Source organism: Pavona decussata, unplaced genomic scaffold, assembly GCF_977016875.1.
Source record: "Pavona decussata unplaced genomic scaffold, jaPavDecu1.1 SCAFFOLD_156, whole genome shotgun sequence".
NCBI lineage: Eukaryota > Metazoa > Cnidaria > Anthozoa > Scleractinia > Agariciidae > Pavona > Pavona decussata.
Window position 1 is genome coordinate 5,037,571 of NW_028145568.1, and position 22,508 is coordinate 5,060,078.

General features: G+C 39.0%; 1 protein-coding gene across 1 annotated transcript; it reads left to right on the forward strand.

Annotated features, from left to right (window-relative positions):
• The first annotated feature begins 225 nt into the window (after positions 1-225).
• Positions 226-22,293, forward strand: LOC146465470 (allene oxide synthase-lipoxygenase protein-like). Its single transcript, XM_085128721.1, has 12 exons — positions 226-1,822; positions 4,747-4,791; positions 6,349-6,428; positions 7,182-7,615; positions 10,101-10,289; positions 12,657-13,153; positions 14,724-14,993; positions 15,605-16,095; positions 17,092-17,346; positions 18,165-18,436; positions 18,807-19,245; positions 20,729-22,293. Exons 2-12 carry the CDS (start codon positions 4,785-4,787, stop codon positions 20,906-20,908), a joined length of 3,114 nt encoding a protein of 1,037 aa, XP_084984847.1. The 5' UTR covers positions 226-1,822; positions 4,747-4,784; the 3' UTR covers positions 20,909-22,293.
• Positions 22,294-22,508: the final 215 nt, after the last annotated feature.

A 22,508-nucleotide genomic window follows, 5' to 3' on the forward strand; every position in this document is an offset into this window, starting at 1 on the left:
TTCTACACCTGGGAGACACTCGCTTTGAGCAAGCCTTAAGGAGAAACGAAGAAACAGATTGCTTTGAATAAGCACTTCGACGCCAGGAAAAGCACAAAGCTTCATAAGAAAATACTGTCTAAAGTCATACCCCCCCCCCCTCCCCAAAAGGAAGCACTTAGTAAATATTCATAAACATTTTACGAGTAATTGCTAGCAGTAAACAATTCTGTCTGTTTTAAGAATTCAAGCACGATTGCTGCTTGAAAGGAAACAGGTTTGGGTTATCTTGGAGGATAAAGGGTACAATGCTTTGTTTTATACGTCGGTGGAAGGGCTGACCATTTCGGTAAAATCTGATACGTGAAATGGTAGGGGGCTGAAAGTTCGGCGGAGCCTCTCGTGTGAAACTTGAGTAGAACGCCGGGATGCTTAGTGATCGTCAGTTACCTGGAAAATGGGGGAACTAGAGGCTAAGCTAAGTATTACTCCGTAAGAAGAGAATTTTGTCCATATTGATGCGCGTTGGATGGTCAAAAAATTCTAAGTTCTATAGCTTATTTTTATATGCAAATCTGTAACTTCTCGATCATTTTCTACAGCGTAAGGCTGTTATAAATACTCTACAGCAAACTGTTCACATTTTTTTTTACGAGATTCGTTCGTTGACTTCTGTTGGCCTCACGCCTGTAGGACCGAATGGCAGCAATTAACAATATTATTTCATGGCACGAAACTTTGGAATAATCTACATTTTAATATTAAAACAACACAACAGACAAGAGGATTTAAAACGAATGTTGATTTATAATAGAATGTTGTATTTGTACATGGTAAAATTTAGTAAGCAGCAAAATAACCATGTAATTTTGAATTATTTGAGGGGAACGCCGGTGCCCGAATACCAGATCAGGAGCTTTACTGCAAGTTCCCTGACCACGAGAAACACAGTTGCACGGCACCGTTCTTTTACTGAGAGCACGTCAAATCTTCAAGAGGACTACTGAGTTGTCATAAACCTTATAGTGACCCAGGAATGGCCATTTTCCTTTCAAATTTTGCCAAATCATAAACACCGTTACTTTATGTCTTGTATAACGTGAACGATAAGACAAATTTCAAAGTGCAACTTGTTAACTTGTAGGCAATGAAGATTAGGATGGCAAGGCAACGCGATAGCATTTAGGGTTATTTTATCCGAAGACGTGCAATTTGTAAATTCATCCACTGGAATCGCTTCAAATGCCTAGGATTAAACCAACTGAAGCTTCAATTCACGCAAGTAAAAATGATAAACTGGGAATTCCTATTTTTTGATATAATTGTCTGGCAAAAAGAGACTTCCTTCTCTTTTTGGTCTAATTGCCATGAAACTGGCCAGAGAAGCTAGCGTTTGTTGTGATTAACAATTCAAATAGAATATAGTTATGCAAAAATACTTTTTCGTATAAAATCCAGTTATTCCGGTCGTTGCTGACGAACGTCCGAATAATAAATAATTCGTTTGGCAACTTTTACTGAGTTTCAGTTTAAACGCTCATGACCATTCTGTAAATTCCTACATCGAGGGTTTTACTTTCCGTGGGACGCGTAAGGACTTAGTAGAGCCTATTCAAAGCAAGGTTGACTACTAACAATAATTTACGAATATTTATGTAAATTATGCCCCCTCCGCCGAATTTTGAGACTAATCAATTTAAACGAGATGCAGGTAGTGAAGATAACTTTGTTAACATAACAGTTGCCACTGATGAAGAGTGAAGAAGGTTGGTTGTTTTGAATTAGGGTGCATCTCTCCAGCCAGAGGTTCTCGCCACACAGCTAAAGCACATAACGAGAGTTGGTAAGTTTAAATTTGTACTGCATGTTTTGACTGTGTGTCGGGGATTTTGACAGCTTAATGGTAATAATTTTCCAGTAGTTCACTGCGTGATTCATATGCTCTTCAAATAGCATCTCAATTGCTTTTAGAAAACTGAAATGGCTTTTGATAACGGTGAAGCAATAAGTTAACGATTACTTCATAAGCACTCCACTCGCATAAATACAAATGGAAAATAATCTTGCTCAAAGTCTCAACTCTCGTAGTCACAGTCTTATCATGATTTTTCACAGGATGGCCACGACTGGAACCGGTAGACACAGCATAGAGGTTAAGTTAACCCCATGCTAAAACTTGCCCACGCACGTTTGCAGTCAAAAGACATCTGATCTTCGCTAGGGACGCCTGCATTATAATCTCAATAAAATATAACTTAAATGACGGTTATTCCTCTCACGTAGCCGTCCAAATATTAGAAGCGCTCTAGCTATCTAGGAAGAAAGGGTGGATTTGGGAAAGGGCGTCACTCCTTTTGTTACTTGAAAGCGCTAAGCTGGGAAACGACATGCAAGATATAAAAAATTGCGTTTATTCTCCTCGTTCCCTTAACTATGCAGCAACTGTCTAAAGATAAAGGCAATTCATATTTTCTTATTATTTTCCCTTAGAAAACCGCAACAAATTTAAGTCAGTACAGTTGCTAAACAACCATAAAGGGTTCTGTGAATATTCATTTTATTCTCAAATTGAGCACAATATAAAATTTTATGCGATTCAATGCTTGCGAGTTTGCGGTGCACGATAAACATGCAATTTTTAGGTCCTGTTCCGAACTGAACGCAAAACAAATCGATTTAATGCATTTTTTTTTGCTCAACACGATAATGTTATTTCAAACTTGTGAATTCATTATGATATTAAGATAGATCATTCGCTTGTGCCCAGTTAGTTTGCTTATGTAAAGAGATTCGAGATTCGAATGTCTTTATGGTGGCCAAATTACCTATGTTGATAAGACCAGACATTCGTTTCCACTCCCAATCCAAGCGGCACCTTAATTTCTTTAGAAATTAACCCCCTAAGAGCTTTCTCGTAGTTTATGTGGCATTTACATGCTACAGGGGCGGATTCGTAAAGAGATTAGACAGGCAGTCTCTTGCACGAAAGGATGTTACCACTTGATACACTTTTGTGGTAGTTTTGTCAATTTACTAGTATAGTAAAAATTTAGGTACATTATAAGAGTAAAATTTTTATGTTGATCACACAAGCCACAATGTGTTCCATATGCGAGTACTCGAGTAGTGCGTCATCGGTGGAGGAGCTTCCCCAAAGATCCCAAATGCACGCTTTTGACTACAAATTACTCAAAGAAACCTGCCGCAAAACATAATTATATTAAAAAGTCATTTTTTGCACTAACCAGGGTGGTATTGATTTTCTAGTCTCCCCCTAAGAACAAGGTCCTTATTTTTGGTATTGGGTCTATCGTATTACTTTATCAAATGGAAATTGGCTATTCTTATGACAGTTTAAAATATATTTCAAAGCAGAAGTATATGCTATTTTTTTCATCGATTGCGACAACGCTGCAAGACTTTTCAGGTGTCCCGGGGTTAAGGTGTTGTGAGGCAAATTGCATGAAAACATTTTCTAGTGCCGACACCACCTTAAATCAATTAGAAAACGTTTTAAGTACAACCTCCTACGTACCATGAGTTTCAGGCCATGGCATGGAAATTTGAAAAAAAAAAAAAAAAAACAGAAAAACGTGTGCCATTGGATTTATTACTGAAAGCGAAAGACGCATTTGTTTATTTTAAGCTGGATTTATAAGAAAAATTTTATTACGATCATAACTAACTATTGCACGAAATAAAATTCAAACCAAAAATAAAAATTATTATGAAATTTACTTCGAAAGCTTTCCGAATCCTAGAAATATTTAGTGTTATTCACTAATAGCAGCAGGCTGATTATTAACTTGCATTGTCATAACCAACTTTTTTCCCGTCGTTTTGTCGCAAAAAAATAATCCATAGATTTTGCATGTCTAAGTCGCTGTGAAAAGCCTAAGGCCATAATTGGCGAAATTATTCTTTGTCTTTTGAACTACAGATCACAGATCTCCAAGTTTTATAGCTACTGAGCTGGACCCGGTTGTTCGAAAACTGATTAACGCTAATCCCCGATTAAAAGTTAAGTAAAATCTGAGGGACAAAAATCTTTTGAAGAATCTGAATTAATTTGTAATTACACTCGAATCACTGTTCACGTTAACCCAAGATTAGCTTAATCGGGCTTTGAACAACTGCGCCCAGGGGCCCGTTTCTTGAAAGTCCCGGTAACTTACCGGGCCCGATAAGTATTGTTGGTGATAAATGTTTCTTCACAGAAGTCAATTTTTGTTAGCTTTGAATACTAAATTTTAAAATCTTACAATTCTATAAACACATTGGCCAAGTACCATGTCCGTAATCACAGTGTAATCGGCGAAAAAAACATTTAAAAATATACTTACCGGGCCCGGTAAGTTACGGGACTTTCGAGAAACGGGCCCCTGGGCGGTAATTAGCCATCAACATGAATAAAAGAATTTTACTGACCCTGCACGTTCTCTAACTGGTAGTCAGTGTAGATTCCTTAAATTTTTGTCACGTAGCATTACATTAGCGAATCTAGCAGGCAAATTTACTTGCTGCATTCTGAAATGGCCTCCCTTTGATAGTAGGCACGGGGAACGAAGTGGTTTAATACTGAATAGCAGGTGATGAAAAAATAAATGGCTTATATTTTTTTAGGGTTTGGTGTGTTCGCATGTAAAAACAAAGACTTAGTTGTGATGGTGGTCAACAAAAGTCGAAGTTGGAAAAATGTCCATACACAAAGCAGTTGTTATTAATTATCTTCCTGATGTTTTACTCGAGAAACTGTTTCTTTTTCAGGAACAAATTGTCAGACGATTCTGTATCCTGGTAGCGGTATGGCTTGTAAGTTTGTTATCCCATTTGTTGTTGTCAAGAACTAGTTAAAAAAAGGGCTAGGTGAAGCGCGTGCGCATTAGGAGCGGTGCTTGGTACTCAAGGGGATTGTTGACGGGGAGGTAGTTTAAGTTTTAAAACCCTCAAAAAATAAGAGAGGATGAACTAAGAGAACACATATCCCCGTGCCCCTTGATAGTTGTTTCCAATTCATTTTAAGCTTCGCGCCATGCTGTGAACGTTATTTTAGTTCTCGTTCCCATGGTCGCGCGGCTAATGATAAGAGGATCAAATGTCATACAATAAAATCTGCAATTCCACAGCGACAAACCAATGAGTGGTGCCGGATCACTTGTAGACCCGGATCAGCAAATTATCTCAAATACAAAATATTAACGGCAGACTGATCCCAACGGCGGAGGTGACGAGCTTGATAGAACAAACAACAAAAGCTAGAATAAATGAAATATATTTGTTTTTTTTAAAAAAACAAATTTTTTGCCCGATATTTCGGTTTGCAATACAAACCTTCCTCGGGGGCTGAACGAAAAAGAAAAGTGAGAAACATAAAAGGATCGTTACAAAGAAGATTTAAAATATAAAATACATGACAATGATTGGTTGTTTAGGACTAAGTTACAAGTGTGAGACATGTCATTGGCGTGTTTCGTCACGTCTATTTATACCAAGAGGGTGCAATGTTTTAGCTTTGCTGATTAGATGAGCTTCACGAGCCTTTCTAACTGAGTCACGTTTGCTGCGTATAAGTTCAAGCAGGATTAGTTGGACGTCGTTGATTGAGTGGCCAGGTTGGTTGAAATGTAGCGAGACAGGAGTAGGGTTGAGTAGTTGATGGTGATTCAGGATAGATCTGCGATGCTCCCCGAAACGTTCATTAAGTTTGCGCTTTGTCTCCCCAATGTATTGGGAATGGCACTTCTTACACTGAATTAAATAGATTAGGTTTTTGGAGTTGCAAGATATGAAGTCAGTAATTTTGCGTGTTTCGTTAGTGTTGAAAAAAATGTAGTTCGTTTGACCTTCTTGGAGAAATGGGCAAGTTAGGCATCGTGGGTGGTTGCATTTATGAATTCCAGCGGGTTGTTGATTGGAGGGCTTGTTTTGAGGTAGCTCGGAATGGACCAGCAGATCACGTAGACTTGCGTTACGTTTGTAGGCGATAACTGGTGGATGAGGGAAAACTTGTTTACAACTAACCAATACTGTCGCGTAGTATGACCACGCGCTATAATTAGATTTAAAAAAAATGTCATTGGAAGAGACCCATGTATGGGAATGTGTTTTGTCTTGCAAAAAGTCATATAAGGCCGGAAAAAGCCTAAACCATAGACAACACAACAAAATGGAACTGTGGCACTGCACATCATGTTTGATGATATGAATATTTACAGTAAATTGAGTTCTCTCCGGAACGTTTTCAACGTACCGACTAATTAAATTGTGCCTGTTCGGTTTAAGGATACTTCTCCCGCCCGTTTTTGTAATCCTATGCGGCAACATTATTCAACCAAATGTCTATTCAATTATGTGAATCGTCATTTTCAGGGAAAAATCTTGGTTACGAAGTATATCAGGAAATCATGGGGGAGGAACTTTTCAAGCAGAAGATCGAGGAATTTGAAAAGGTAAATACACAGAGACATAATAGTAATGATGTATTATTAGGCAGTGAGAAAAGAAATCCGAGTTCTCCCAGCAAGATTCGAGCCTATGACCTTCCGATTACTAGTTCGGATGCTCTACCACTGAGCTACAGGAGACTCGTGGGAGCTATAAGGCCATTAAACTAGGTTCATGGAACAAACATCCTGCATACTGCTAGGATTGGAATGTTGATGTGTGGCATTTGCGCAATGTAATATATGTAATGGTATAAAAGAAATGCAAGCCACTCTCTCTTAAACTGGGCCACTTTCCATTTATCATGATTTGCCGGTCAGACCAGTCGATCCGTTAGTAAATAGAATGAACCATTTGAAGGGCTGGCTCTATCATTGTTTAAAATGACAGAATTTGAAAAAGTTATTCGCTATTTTGTAGGAATTTAAAGAACTGACATAAAATGAATCATTGAAATTGATGAGTACCAAAAGTCACCTGATTCTTAAGGATAGTCGGTCCTGACAAACCGGCAAAAAGCGCTCTTAGTCACACACCGGATGCAATCTCGCTGAAGCAGCTACCAGTGTAGAAAGCAGACGCATGATGGTGGCTTTGACCATGCAAGAATAAGAGCACAGAGCCGGCTTTATACTATTGCTGTTAATTCCTTAGTGAGTTGATGATTCCAGATCAAGCTTGATTCGTTTAAATAGACAGATTGTATATGGTACTACCACTCAAGATTCCTTCCTTAATGTTCCCTGTTTCATTCGTAGCCTCTTCCACCGGCAACAAGATTCGACGCAACAAAAATGTCTATACAGACAACAAAGTTCAAGTTTTTATTTGGACTGAAAGCTCTGCTCAAGGGCCAAAGATCGACTCATCCAATCGGCGTTGGAGCCCAGGGCATCGCGACAATTGTATCTGATCCCCAATTTCCTGCTTGTGAGTTTTTCATCCCCGGACGTTCGTTTCCAGTCTGCCTACGTCACTCCACCATCCAGTCAGTAGATGACGTGTTGACTGACTTCTGTGGTGGGGCTTTGAAGTTTGCCGAAAGTAATGACCGCACCAGTGAAAGTCCGTTTGACATCGCCATGGGGACTGGGCCTACAACACCATTGTGGAGTGTGGAAGCCATTAATCATGCTGTGAAAGCAAAGATCTCAAAGGATTTGAAGACATATCTTCTCCTGGGTCCTGATCAGTAAGTACAAACAACAATGATTAATGTGTACTACAGAATTTCAAACTAATGAAAGCGTTATTTTGCTACCAACTTTCGAGTAAGGCTGGGATAGTGCATATCGTTAACACTCCTCCAAGTAGTTGTTTAAATCGGCTTAAAGCTAAACGAAGTAGTAAGGAAAAACCAAATTTACTTTTTTAAATCAATAGCAATGTCTTCCAGGAGTTAGCAGCGAAAACTAAATTGCACATAAGTCTTCCGTTAGATGTGTGCAGTCAGCAGCATTTAAAGAGGTGGCTTTCTTAGTTTAATGTGTCAGACTGTTTCACAAGATAGTGCCTCTATAACAATTACTGTTTTTGAGGGTTTCGTGATAAATATTTGGCCTTACTATTTTAAAAAGGTTGTGATGTCCTGAACCTCTTAAATTGCGCATGTTAGTGAATAAGGTTCGTCAGGCTATATTTGTTTTTTCAAAACTGTACCCAGAAACTAGCATCGATTTTATTCGTATCCATAGTTTAGAGGCCCACCTTCATCCAAGAGTCGTTGCGGTAGTTTGTTTTTGTTTTGAAATGCTGTTTTGTGCAAACGCGTGATCTTATTGGCTGTATGAACTCAAGCAGTTCATGCGGGTTTCCTCTACGACTCATGCTGGAGGGAAAGAATATTCGTTATCGCTTATTGCTTTCTCACTCAACTCCCGCTCAAATGAAATGGGGGGGGGGGGGGAGGGGGGATTTTCATATATGAAAACTGTTCCTCGGTGCGCGATAGATCTTGGGTGAATGTGGGCCTTTAACATCCAGTCGTCTCCAGTTTATAGAAGAAAGGTTCTGTGAAGATGTAAACTTCAAATCACAACCAATTATGAGACGGATTGCTCTCAGGCGCTTTCCAGAATGTTTGGTCCAAACGGTTGAAAGTTAAAATGGAGCGCACGGATCAAATTGAATATTTCTGGAGCGAACTGACGACCTCCGGAAGTACTGCACTTTCCCCGTTAGAACTGGTTGGAACGGACATTACCGACTATTTGCACTAAATTTCCGTTTCCATTTTATTGTATTTTTGTGCAATCATTGTGCCATTGTGTAAGTATTTTGAACTTAGTGCAGAAGTGAAAATAAGATTCTTTCCCCCAGATGGAAAACATCATTTCCATTAGATAGTTTCCGGAATTTCCGATCGACCATTTTTGCTAAATGGAAAGCACTCCTGTTCTGTAATCTAGCGAGTCATTGTACGAGGTCTTGTCAACTTCCCATGAAGGGTGCTAATTACATAGCAATTAGTGTCCTTTGGAAGAGCAGCGGCTTTAACAAGCTTAAAAGGCTGTTCCAGACCCAAGACCTTTCATCACTTTTCTTTGACCTCGCCTCGGATCAGTGAGTGTCCTATGCAAGGGTGTCACCTTTGCTCAGCAATAAAACTTTATAGGGTGTTTTCCGGTTAACGAGATGAACATCAACACTATGATCGGTTGACTTGGAAGAGATGAGATCTCATTGCACGTTTCAATAAACATACATTTTGTCTTAATCAACGTTAAGGATAAGTTTACTGGCATTTTAATACTGATTGACTTTGACAAGGACATTATTCATTGCTAAGGCTACAGCTCACCACTGTTTTTATTGACACATGCAAGGCAGATTGGCGATCGCCTCGCCCTAGGTCCACCCAGTTGTGACAAAAATATATGGGTAGTTATTTGCTTGTGTCGCCGTCGTCGTGCTCAAGGGTAAGTTAGCCTTGAACCGAGCGCGATGTCAGATTATAATTTCATCCAGCATCTTTAGTTAGTGTTCCGGCCAACCATACTCAGCAGGTTTACTGGCCTCCCAGGATTCATTCTTCCACGTTTCGACTTTCAGTGTACAACTTGTCTTATTCACAGTTACAGATGACAGTTGCAATGGCCATCAGAGCTAAGCAAATACTTACCCCACTCTAGGTCAAAACTAATAGCTATTTATGTCTACTACTGTCCACCTGCACCTTAGTGAGCTATTGTTAATTGCAATTGTTTTTACCAACTCAATGCTTTTTGCAGGCTCTGATTGATGACGCAAACTCCGCAACATGTACTATTCATGATTACCATTCTTTCGGAACAAATCATTGTTCAAACGAATATTAACTTTACCAAATCTGTAGTCTACACGGATTTAAAGTGGTGAGCCCTTATGTTTTAATGTCCTTTAGTTCATATCAGTATCTAGAGGGTACAAAACAACCAGGGTATGAGCACTGTTTCCATCAGTTTGTATATTTACATGTTGCTATGTAGAAACAAGCTAAAGCTTCGTTTAGATTATCCACTTTCAATCTGATAACTAAATGCAGGGTCTCCTTCCTTTTGTAAATTGTCCTGGTCGGTCACAAAAGCAATCTTTGTGACTAAAGCACAGTTTGGGAAAAAACATTTGTTATCAAGCTTTAAAATTTCAACCTACTATAATTCTTTTTCAATAAACTTGTTATCTGCTTTGATAACCAGTCTTGCAGCAAATATTGGTGGTCTGCGAAACAAGCCTGACTCATTCTACGACCAGCGGTATTACACTGAAGTGATCATGGACTTCAAAGCGTTTGATTGCGTCAAACGTTACGTCAGATTCCGACTGATGCCAGCTGATGGGTCTCCAGAAACAGGTTTGCTGTCAGAGGAAATGCAGAGGCAGCCATGGTAAGGAGAATAATCCCTAATCACGTTCATTTCAGGATCTATTAAGACATTAATACATAGACATACATACAACATATAAACTCTCTCACAATCAGTATTTTAGGCTGATGCGAGTAATGCTTTCTGTAAGACACAGCGAATAGTAATTTCATGAGGCTTTGTCTTTCGCGTACCACTTTCGATACGAGGTGGTGGATTGAGTCCTCTCCTGTTGCCTCCTCCATAACTTTTAAAAGAACATTAAACGTATTTGACGTATTTAAATGGCTCTTGAATGGTACATAGTACGCCCAAACCTGTTTCTTTTCAAGTCCGCCAAATGGGCTGAGGCGTCCCATGAACAGCGTCCGAACAGCTGCCGTATTTGGATCTATCATCTTGGATTTCTAGATGTTCCGAAAAAAAGCGTTAAAATGACTCATAAGCGTTACAAACTCAAAAAAGAAGCACTAAAACGATTGAAAAATGTAAAAGCTACCACTGCATAACTGTAAAAGTTTTCATAAAAAAATCCATCCTTTGACATCCGTGCCGGTCGATTAAAATTTTGCTACCGTCACCCTATCTAGACCGAGCTTTTTTGGTCTTTCGCAACTATAAAAGCTATGACAAAATGAGACTTGGAGGATAAATAGTGCGTCCAAAGATATCTCCTTTGACGTCCACAACGCGAAGTGATGACGTCAACTGACGTGGTAATAGTTTCATTATTGTCAAATGGTGACCATCTTGGATCCGACATCTTTTCTGGATTTCCCTAAAACTTCAACAAAGCACCTCAATGGAGAGAAAAGAAATCAAAGCCATAAAAAAAAACAACACTCATTTGACCTAAAAACACAAAAGTTATAATAAGAAGTGTTTTTTCTTCATTTTAAGAAGGGATTTTTTTCTTTTCTGAAAAAAAAAACTTGTCAAAAATTAGTGTTCTTTTATTGGTTTTAATTACTTTTCGTTCAATTTCGGCGCTTTCCTGAAGTTTTGGGGAAATCAAGGAATCCAAGATGACGGATCCAAAATGGCCACCATTTGACAATCATGATGTCATTACAGCATCATATGACGTCATCACTTCTCGCTCTGGACCTCAAAGGAAACATATTTGGAAGTTTTGCGAACATTTTGGCTTCTGACACGTGCAACTATTAATAACTTGTACGCGTAACTTACGGTTCGCACATTGTCAACAAAACTTATAATGGCGGCTTTCTTCTTTTTTTAAGAAACTTGAAATCTAGATATCGTTTTCTTTTCTAAATAAGATAGGTGAAACATTTTCGACGTTTCGAAATTTGATCTTGAAAATCCATCTTAAGCAATTCGTGAGCAAACTCAAGTCTTTGATGCAATTTTTGAGCATGTCACATTCCTGACACATTATAACGTCAGTAAACGAAATTTAACCAGATGTTGTCCCCAAAAACGGAGAAGATCTGGGTACGAAATAAGGTAGGTAGTATGTCTGGAATGTTTCTCCTTACGTACGCAACTTAGGCATATAGTGTAACATGACTCAACGCTTACATCATTATTTTGAACGACTCGATCATAGAGAATCCGCCGTCTTGGATTTGTCGATTTTTCAAGGACGTGTTAAAACGAAAACAAACAAACAAAACAAAAAACTACGAAAAAAACACTTTTTTTCTTACAAGCATTAATTTGCAAAGAAGCTCTGTAAAAGCCCTAGAAGGTTGTACCTTTGTTTTGGTTTGATGCAGTAATTTTGAGATACGTTTAGCTTTCATAGCGCTCGCCAACAGCTCCTTTGACAGAAGTACAACTCATTTTGTACCGCTAGCTTATTGTTTAACCTTTGATTTCCTCTGATCCTGCGTTTAATCATAATTATAACCAAATTATCGAATCTGATTGGCTATCAGCAGCCTTAGATTTGAGCATCTAATAGGACAGTGTACACGTCATGCTTGAGTAATTGGACAGCACACGTCATTACGCGTGGGAAGTTTCACTCGAACGGGATACTTTTCCGCACGTAAATAAAGCGGTTGTTTTCACATTCTCTGAAACATCTCACTAACTGTTCTCGAAATTGTATTGGTTATGATTAATTGGTAACAGGACTTTGTGCCGTCCAATTCATGCAGTGCAATCATACTTGTGATAAAACAAATCGCACTTCCGCTACGCGGTCGTTCGATTTGGACTCCCTTTAGTCCTATTACCGTTATTTGCTCAACAAATAATTTCTTTTTTGCAGTACTGTCAATACTCAGACACACAGTTGTTGGGAAACAATGGAAAATTCAGCCACAGTTAACAATAACTAAATCCAAAGAGGCGTAAATAGCAAGAAAGATATGAATAGCAAAAATGACTATTTTTCACAACCTTTGTCTTGAACAGGATAAACGAGAGATCACCCACCGAAACTCTGCCTGACGATTACTTAAAGCGAGAATACAGAGAGCGGTTACGCCGAGGCCCCTTGGAGTACAAACTTCAGCTACAACTACACGAGGCTGAGGAGGATGATCCACCAACAATTCTTCATGTTGGGAGAGAATGGGACGAGGCCACTCATCCGTGGCTAGACCTTGCAGACGTCACGATAACAACCCTGCTGTCACCAACAGCTACTGAGCAACTTGAGTTCAGCTTCAATAATCTTCCGCCTTCGATCGATCTGTTGCCCGCGCGGTCGGTTGACGATCCGAACGTTGTGGCCCAGATACGGCGAGATGTGTACAGTTGCACTCAAAAGCTACGTGCTATGGGGAGAAAGTCAAAAATGAACATAAAGGCATTGGTGCCTGATCACGTGGCTACCTACACCATACGCGTCTTTACTGGCTGTCAGTCCGCAACTTCCACTGCTCCTCCGATCAGCATTTCATTAACAGGTGAGTAAGTCAACATGAAAGCAGTAAATTCCTACATGTACTGCCGGCCTACAAATGTCGAGGTTCGAGTGGTCTTCGAAATACACGTTTCCGAGACGAAGGTAAAAAACGGCGAGGAAACCAAAACAAAACAAGTAGGTTTTTATACGACATTAGGTTTCCTCACAAAATACAAGAGTGAAAACCTTTCCTAACCTAACCTTTCGCACAAATATTGTCTTCTTCAAAATATCTTAGCAGATTGCTGTGCTTAATAGACAGTTTTAGCGTTAATAGACTGTATATTTATCTGCAAACGACGATTTGGAGGTCAAGGGCAGCCAAAGTGACCAAGCATTTTGTCCTATTCCATTCACTTAGTGCCGGTTTGAAGTGCGATTCTTGAGTATACCGATTATAAGTGTTTGGTCGTTGATAATTTCGTTTCCTTCGACTGGTTTTTGACCATATTGAATCACGTTAAGACTGGGAAGAATTGTGAAGGGGTCGAATGAGGAGAAAAACCTCATTTACACGTAGACGTTCAGTTCAGAAACAGTGCAAGCAAGATCGATCGTCGGCCATAAATTCCTGCATTTTATCTACAAAGCATGACTGAATATAATTCCATTCATAAATATTATCTCACGACATGTTTCCCGTCCATGGTCACTTTCGTCTTAGCTCGATCTCTTCTCTAAACCGCCTTTTTCCCACCGTGGTTCTCCGCTTTCCACCATGACCACCATTCACTAATTGACGCCATTTTGAAATTGGCACTTCAAAGATGTAAAATTCAGCCTGAACTTTTCGGGTCGGTTATTAAAAGGCAGTTTAGACGGTGTTTAACAAAACCACGTTCTAAACCATTTTCAATTTTGCCAACAATCGTATCTAATAATGTCTACTGCTGACGGTAACAAGAATGCTTGCATCCCCGGCCAGACTACAAAACTATTTATCTACTTAAAATAAACCAAGTTAGGGGCCTAAGTTAGACTCTATTTAAATAACTTCAAGTTTTGATTTGAGGAGTTGGCGCATGCGCTTAGGTAACATTGCCTCCTTAAAGAAGATTTTTCTAGAAGTTTTTATAACATTTGTGGAGCCCAAACTTGGTATGACATTATTTTGTCATTGTATGTTGAGATCCTTACTTCAAAGAAAAGATATGTGGATGTCCTATTCACCCTCGAGTTTCATTCTCTCAGCTTTAATTTTTGCGAACTTATGGAGGAGGCGCTCAATCCGGCCACGGAGGATAAAAAAGAACCTGATGTAGATAGAGTTAACATTTTGTCACTTTTATGTTTTTGATATTCCTATCTTTGAAAATAGCATCTGTATATGTCAATTTTTGTATGCTTTTCTTGATAATTAAAATCTGACCTAGGAGGTCGGAAACTCAAACAAACTGCTTTCTTGTCGACTTTTGTCCACCAAGATGTCAAAGGAAATAAATAAAGAAGACTTTCTGGATTACATACAGTTTCAGTTCAGTAACAAGAAAATCATTCCTGTAAGTAGCAGATGCAAGAAGATAATAGTTGCAAGTTGCACTTTGCCAATTTTCTATTTTTTTCCTTTTCAGGAACCACGGGGAAAACTAGCCTAATTTCTCTCGAGTCTTTCCGTACATCACCCAAAGAAGAAAACACGGATGAATATTCTGTAGAGGCGATGGATGTTGGTGAGGTTGTGATGATCCACGTTCACAACGATGGCGTTAGCAGCTGGTGTTACAAGAAACAGGATTGGTTTCTTAACAAGATCGAAGTGACAAGCTCCACTGAGAAGGACTCTTTCAACTTTCCATTTTATGGATGGGTCTTCTCGGATGTGGCCGTGATCCACCGAGGAGGTAATAACGAAAACAATCAAAAATATCTTTGTATGGACACCAAGGGGGACGATCGAGTGTCCGTATTACGAGGGTGTCTGTATTATCGAGGCAGATATCGTTACTGGACTCTCGGAATAGGATCAAGTAAATGATCGTTAATGAAAAGGTATCTGCATTGTAACTGATGGTTTCCGAGGGAGGAGGTTGAAAAGTAAAATTTGTCTCTATTTCATCCCATTTAGTAAGAATTTTGAACAAGATCCAGGTAGCATTTTTGTTCTAATTTAATAGTTGCACAGTTTACGTTTGTCAGAAATTGTATGTATTTCACTAAGATTGAAGCACAGACGATTGAACAGAGAGGTATTAAATTGACCATTTAAATCCGAGCCCGTAAATCCCTCTCAATGCAGACGGAGGTTATAACACTCTAACCACATGGAACAATCTACCGGAAAGCTGGTTGCGGAGATAACTTGGCTAAGTCCTGGACGTACTGTCAACGGCCACGCGAAGTGCAAACACGTAGAAGAATCCTTACAAAATGACAAATTTAATTTTCCTTTAATTCAAAGTTTACACTTATAAAATTAACTTTTTTAAATTGATACACTGTTATTTTTTGGTAGCATTCACTATTTCTGAAGACCAACCAAAGATTATTCGGTCGCAGAGAATTCTTGAACTAAAGCAAAGTCAAGACCTCTACAGATGGGGTGTCCTAGAAGGATATGAAGACCTGCCAGGCTTTTTTGACGTCTCTTTGCTGGACAAAATACCTCAAGAACGAAATGTCTTTGAAGAGGTAAAAGAACGGTTTCACAAGCGCAAGACGGAAGCCTCAAAACTCTTCCGCCTCTCAACTCTGTTGAACACAAAAGTAAGTTGGTACAGTTTTGACGACCTCAAGAAAATCTTTGTTCGTTTGCCCAGTGGCGTACCGAAAATTTCCGAACGGGACCAATGGATGGACGACGTTGTGTTCGGGTCGCAGTTCCTTAATGGTTGCAACCCAAATTTCATCAAGCGCTGTGAAGTCCTCCCGAAAAATTTTCCAGTCACCGAAGAAATGGTGAAAGACTTCCTCGATCGTGGCAAATCACTGGACCATGAAATGAAGGTATATTCTGAATTTTTTAACGAAAAGCTACGTAAAACAATTTTTACAGGTGAACGCTCTTCCATGTTCATGTCAAAGAGGTTTATTCATTCACAAATGGCCAACAAAAATTCTTATTACACTGAAAAATAATCATTGAAAAGTAAATAGCTATAGCTTAACTCAGGTAACAAAAAGGCGATAGTGAGCCACCGTGTACAGGTTTGCGTTCACATTGTTATTCGGGTAAAGGAATACAGTGACCTTTTTGCCAAGAAGGGTAGAGATGAGAGAGTAAATCCAGGCTTCCCATACAAATCTTTTTGTGCAATACTAGCCTTGTTAGTACTCAAAAATGAAAGAGAGAAACAGAGATGTTATTGATTTTCCCACAGACCTAGCCATTGCCCTGAAGGAGACAGGTTTACTTTTCACACAGAAATCTCAAATTTTCTAGAATGGCATACTTTAAACCTTTAAGCTCCGATATCAACATCAATAAAACGGGTTAAAACTTGTGCTATGTAATGAGGTCTTCCGATTAGTTAACAATAGACGATTACTTCCATCTATGCAACGATCCTCATAAACAGCATCTTACTGATGAAAAAGCGATAAAAGGGAACCATTAAGTAGCTTCTTGCGACAAGAAGACATATTTGATCCCTTTTAGCCATTGCTTTGCTTCTTCCAAAAATACGGATTATTGTTTCGAGTTAACACACCCGATAACACTATCGCATAATTGAAAAACCGGTTTAATAAATGGCACACCATACACTTTTCTCTGAAGATCTATTTCGCTCTAGCTGACAAAAAATTAGCCACTTTCCTTCTGTGTTTAAACCATGTTCTTAAAGTTTGACTTTTTTCTTATAAACTGACATTTTCCACTTTGTTCTCGTACCTTAACTCGGCCTCTTTAATTAACACCAAAGCTCTTAATATTTATTGCGGCTGAATACTAGCTATACGTACTTAAGTGCGACTCTCCCTTTATCATTGTGGTATACGCAGGATGGTCATGTATACATTGTGGATTATGAAGAGCTTAAAGAGATCGCCACCGCTGGAAGAGAAGAAGAATCCAGTCACACAGCACAGCCCCTTGGACTTTTTTACGTCAAGAGCTCCGGAGACCTAGTGCCTATTGCCATTCAGCTGTTCCAGCAACCAAGCGATACCAACCCAATATGGACTCCCAGTGATTCACGATTTGGTTGGCTCCTGGCAAAGATGTGGCTACGACACGCTGACTATATAATACAGCAGGTACCGTACTGCTATTCTTGTTTTCATGATATTTTATTCTTTTAAAAACGTTAATTGCGTTCCTGCAACTGAACTGTGTTGGATGTGTAAAGAGCTCTTGAAACTAAATATTAGGATCCAGTAATATGAGCGAACTTTAGAGAGGGTAGAAGATGTTGTGGTACTGATCTTAACCTATTCAATCGCCCGCTTATGAGCACAATTAGACGTATAAATACTCGATCCCATTTGTAGATTTGCCTTATCTGGTTTGTGGCAAGTCTGAAGGGGTAATTAGCTCTCTGCTTGCTTTATTTCATGGTCAGCTTTTCTGTCGGTCAAAACCCCAAAGCTGATGTAGTAGGTTCTCCCCCATAAAACTGAATTGATATTCGCGAGATCATGCTAAACGTGTGTGTCGTTAGTTAACACATTTCGCACAGCTACGATCGTCGATATCCCGTGGCCAATGATAGAGAAAATGAAGTTGGTTCTTACTTAAACAACCCGACAACATGCGAGTAGTCTGACTACCGCGGATTACATAAGAAATTCAAATTCAAGTCAATGCAGCCTAGGTATGGAACCTATATCTGCAACACTGCTACAAATGGGCCCTTTGCAGCTAACAGTCACATGGCACAAAATCCACCTTTCTGGAGAGCAAGTTGCCCACTGGAACATCCAAAACAAAGCGACATCATCCTGTCAAACGTGAATTTTCTTTGTTTTGGATGTCCCAGTCCGTAGCTTGCTCTCCATCAAGGTGGATTTTGTACCATGAGAACGTTGCAAAGGGCCCATTCATCGTTAAATGTTATGTTTTGTATCATTTGCAGGTAAACGTACTCTTGCTTAAAACACAGATGGAGGCGTTTGCTGTTTCCATGAGACGCCAGCTGCCATCAATGCACCCAATCTTTCAACTTTTGTCCCCTCATCTCAACATGGCGATGGCCGCCAACTCAGTTACAAAGGAAATGTTGAAGGGTCGGCTTAAACTACTGCATAAGAAGTACAAAGCGTTTAAGTTTGGTATGCTGTCGCTACCGGAAATTCTAAAAGAGAGAGGCGTTGATAATGGAAATCAGTTACCCAACTTTCATTACAGGTAATCTTAGGCGTCCAGATGCATCTATCATTGCACGTCTAATTGTCCTAAAAACAAAGCAAAAGAAGAAGAACTGGATTATTTCAGATTCATAGTGATATTGATTGAGTGATTTAATATGACGTCAAGGCAAAGGTGTTAAATGTGGAGCTTGCATGTCATGATCAAGCACGTACAGAGCGGTATTTAGTTTGTGAAGGGCATGGGAGTATAATTATATAAAGAGCTATCTCATTAACAGGTGCCAAAGCCATTGCCTTCAACACACTAGTGAGGTGCTTTAACAACTGAACAATTGGCAGCCTCATCATCAACTACAGTAGCAGTGATGTAACAATGAAATTACCTGGTACTATGTTTTTGTTTTTAGGGATGACGCTCGTCGCTTGTGGAAAGCCATTGCGACTTTTATTCAAGAAGTTATCGCAATTCACTACAAGTCAGATGGTGACGTTACCAACGACGCTGAACTTCAAGCCTGGTTGCAAGATATGCATGAGAATGGCTTTCCTGTGAGAGAGGGCGACATCGATCACGAGTTTCCAAGGAACCTGGCAACGTGTGAACAGCTTGTTCATGTGCTTACGTGCGTGATATTCACGTGTTCGTGCCAGCATGCCGCCATGACCTTTGGACTGATGGACGTGGCAGGCTTCGTTCCCAACTCTCCATCAGTGATGCGCCTCCCGCCACCAGCCAACAAAAATGAAGTGACTTTGAAGTTCATCATGGACACGCTTCCTAACAAGTCTCAGTCTTCTCGGCAGATTGCTCTGATGTATGTTTTGTCACAATTTGCTAAGAATGAGGTGAGTGCGGAGCATTGACATGTGAATTTTGTTGCCGCTGCTAGCGCGTACATAGCTCAATATCAATACGGTTCTCCAAGAATATTTAAAACCTTGAACATCCATCCCCTATGTAACGTGAAACCCAATTTTAAACACGTGTTTTAATTGTAATGTAATCATCACAGATAAGAACCCTTGACACTTCCTTTAAACTATGACACTCCATTAGAAAAACATGGCTATATGTTTGTTTTAATGTAATCTAAATTTCCAAAGCACGGCGGTCTATAACCGTTACGTAAAACTCATCTATGACGGTCAAAAGTTCAATTTCTGAAGGCTGGGACAAAACCTACATAGCTATAGCAAATGAAATAATCCTGCTGGACAAGCGCACTATAGAGTATTTCACATGACGCCACGACGGCCATGTTGGTGTCCCAAACTAAACCTCTGGAAATTGAACTCTATTTTTATGCAAATACTTCCTTTTGTTTCAGTAAACCGATATGGCCAGTAGTCACGTGAATGAAAAACTCTTTTGACTGATGGCGCTTGTAACCGTGATATGCTTTGAGATCTTAGCTAAACACGACAAAGGGGCTTCTGAATCATCCCGTTTCACATGAATCAGGGTCGAGATGGGCTCTATTTAGTCATTTAAAACAATAACATCAATTAAAACATCTGTGCTGCAATGTTTTATCTCTACAAAAACATATAGTTATATTTTAGTGCTCCACAACAATTTTTAAGGTCTTGCAGGTCCCTTGCTTCATTATATATGCATTTATTTAAACAGTGTGCATGAATCATGAAGACTTATTCCAATAATACGCAAAATATTCGTGACAAGATGTTTTGGCGTTCTTCAGTAATTTAATCATTGCATTCTGGTACGACGTGTGATTGAAATTTTGAGCTAAAAATTGAGAGCTTCTTGAACATTTCTGAAACTATACATTTACGTTTAAGAGTTCTTGCCCCACTGCCACTGCTTGAAACAAACAAAAAAACATGTGCACGTGCTTTGGATTGTCACAAATAATCATAATCACAGCTTCAGAAAGTGCACGACGTTGAATGAATTACTTGCCCATACGATCGTCGGAGACGGAGAAACGGTAACTTTGCGTCCAAGTTTTCGTCGCGAATATAGAATTTCAGCGCATGATACACCAAGGAGAGGTAAAGTGTACCCCATTGTGATGTCACAGAAGCGGAACAGCAAAAAAGAACTTTTGAAAAGAAGATCAAACATTTAAAATTCCAATTTTCACATTTTACTCCTTTAGGAGCCAATAACTTTCAATAAGTCTTTAAACTGCAAAATTGCTTCTGTGACCTCATGAAAGACGTTTAAAACTTAGCCACAAAAACTATTATTTTGGTGATTTCAACTTGAATTTCAACTTTCAGCTGAAATCTTGGTAAAACTATGAGGAATTTTATAGTGACAATGTCACATAAACCAACATGCGATATTTTTTATGTTTTACAGCGTTTCCTTGGCGACTACTCGAAGACCCGTTTTCTGAGTGATGACGTAAAGGAAGCTGTTGCTAATTTCAAGACCGCACTCCAGAATATTGCAGACTCAATCCAAGCTCGCAACGCATCTTTGGCCTTACCCTACACTTACCTGTTGCCTGAGTGTATCCCGGCTGGTATTACGATCTAAATGTAGTTATTATTGCATTGACTGCAAGGAGCAGCGTATTTCATCAATGGTTTTAATTAAATAACATAACTTGTTTACAAATTTCATTTACCTTTGGGTTATTCTTGTGGTAAAATTTATTTTCAGTTTGAAGGTTGTTACTTCCAAGGTTATAGTTTTTGATTTGATGTATTTTAACATCAATTAAATAAGGGGGTTATTTGAAACATAAAACGATTCAAGTGGGTTAAGAACGTTTTCTTCCCATGGTATGCAACCGTAGTCGTGCCATGGTTTGTCGATGATTTTGGAGATCACTTAAAATTCTAATAACATTTATGACTCTGAAAAAGCCGCCAAACTGTTTAGCTCTTCCTGACTAGCAACATATTAGTGAGACATTTCATTGATTGCGTAAAACTTATGTCTCCGCTGGAACAACAGTTTTATAGGCTTTTTTAGTTTTTTTCTCTTTTAACAGAAACATTCAAATTTATCGTCATGAATTTCCAGTCATTTAGTGTTTCTTTTTTGGTTTTGATCAATTTTCTTTCAATTTAAACGGTTTTATGAAGTTTTGTAGAAATTGATGAAGGCTTTTCAGAATCTATGACGTAATACCCGTCTTAGATAAAACGATTATTTACAGAGAGGTATATGGGTTTTATGCAGGGTATACTTCGCAAATAAACCCCTGCTTTATTGGAGCTTAGAGGACTGATTCGAAAAGAGAGGATAATTGAATCGAAGGAGTAATTGCAATTATTGGAAAGCTAACCAGCTCCCTTCCATAGGCATTATTCCTTAGGGTTGTACTGGTCATATTGTCAGTCTCTAATGAAATACCACAGTGCACTTTATTATGTAAAGTTAAAATTGTAACCATAATTGTGGTTTATGAGGGTCAATGAAAGTTGGGTTTTCAGAATAAATGTGAACTTAATTTGATGTGTTAGATGCCAGACGTAAATTAAAATAGTTGAGCTATCGACTCTGTCTGGAGTGTTGACCACAAAGTGGCGATGCAAAGAAGACACTGATCTGTGTTTTAATGAACACTTCCCAAACGAAAGGAAGTTTTTACCGGCTCCCGTCCTTTTTCGACCTGTTGAAAGTAGGTTCTTGGGCCGTCATAAAAACGGTCTCATAACCTCCCTTCCCTTCCCACTTCATGTTGGACGTGCGCCAAATCTTTGGTCTTTCTTTCGTACTTGTTTGTGAAACGTTCACAAATGCAAACTAAATCCTAAACTTCCATATTCCCGAAACAATAATTTGATTGGAATTAATTAATACGTTTATTAATAATGGATTAATGGGATATACTTTGAAGGTGTAATACAATAACGTAATGTTCTTGTTTTGTTGTGATGGATTTCATGAAATAAAAATAGGTTTAATTTCTTGAGTTACTCCTGTAGTTGTCTAATATATCCTTCAACTTTCAGCCCCACCTTTCAAAAATTGTTTTAGCATTCATCATAGTGAATTTAAGTCTCTTTTTCAATATCATCCATTCAAAGTTTAACTGTCAAAGCTTTCATACTCCGGCTTTGAGTTTTGGAGCACCGTTGATCTCAGAAGACCAAACCTAAAACCTACAGTGTTAGTCAAGCTTAGT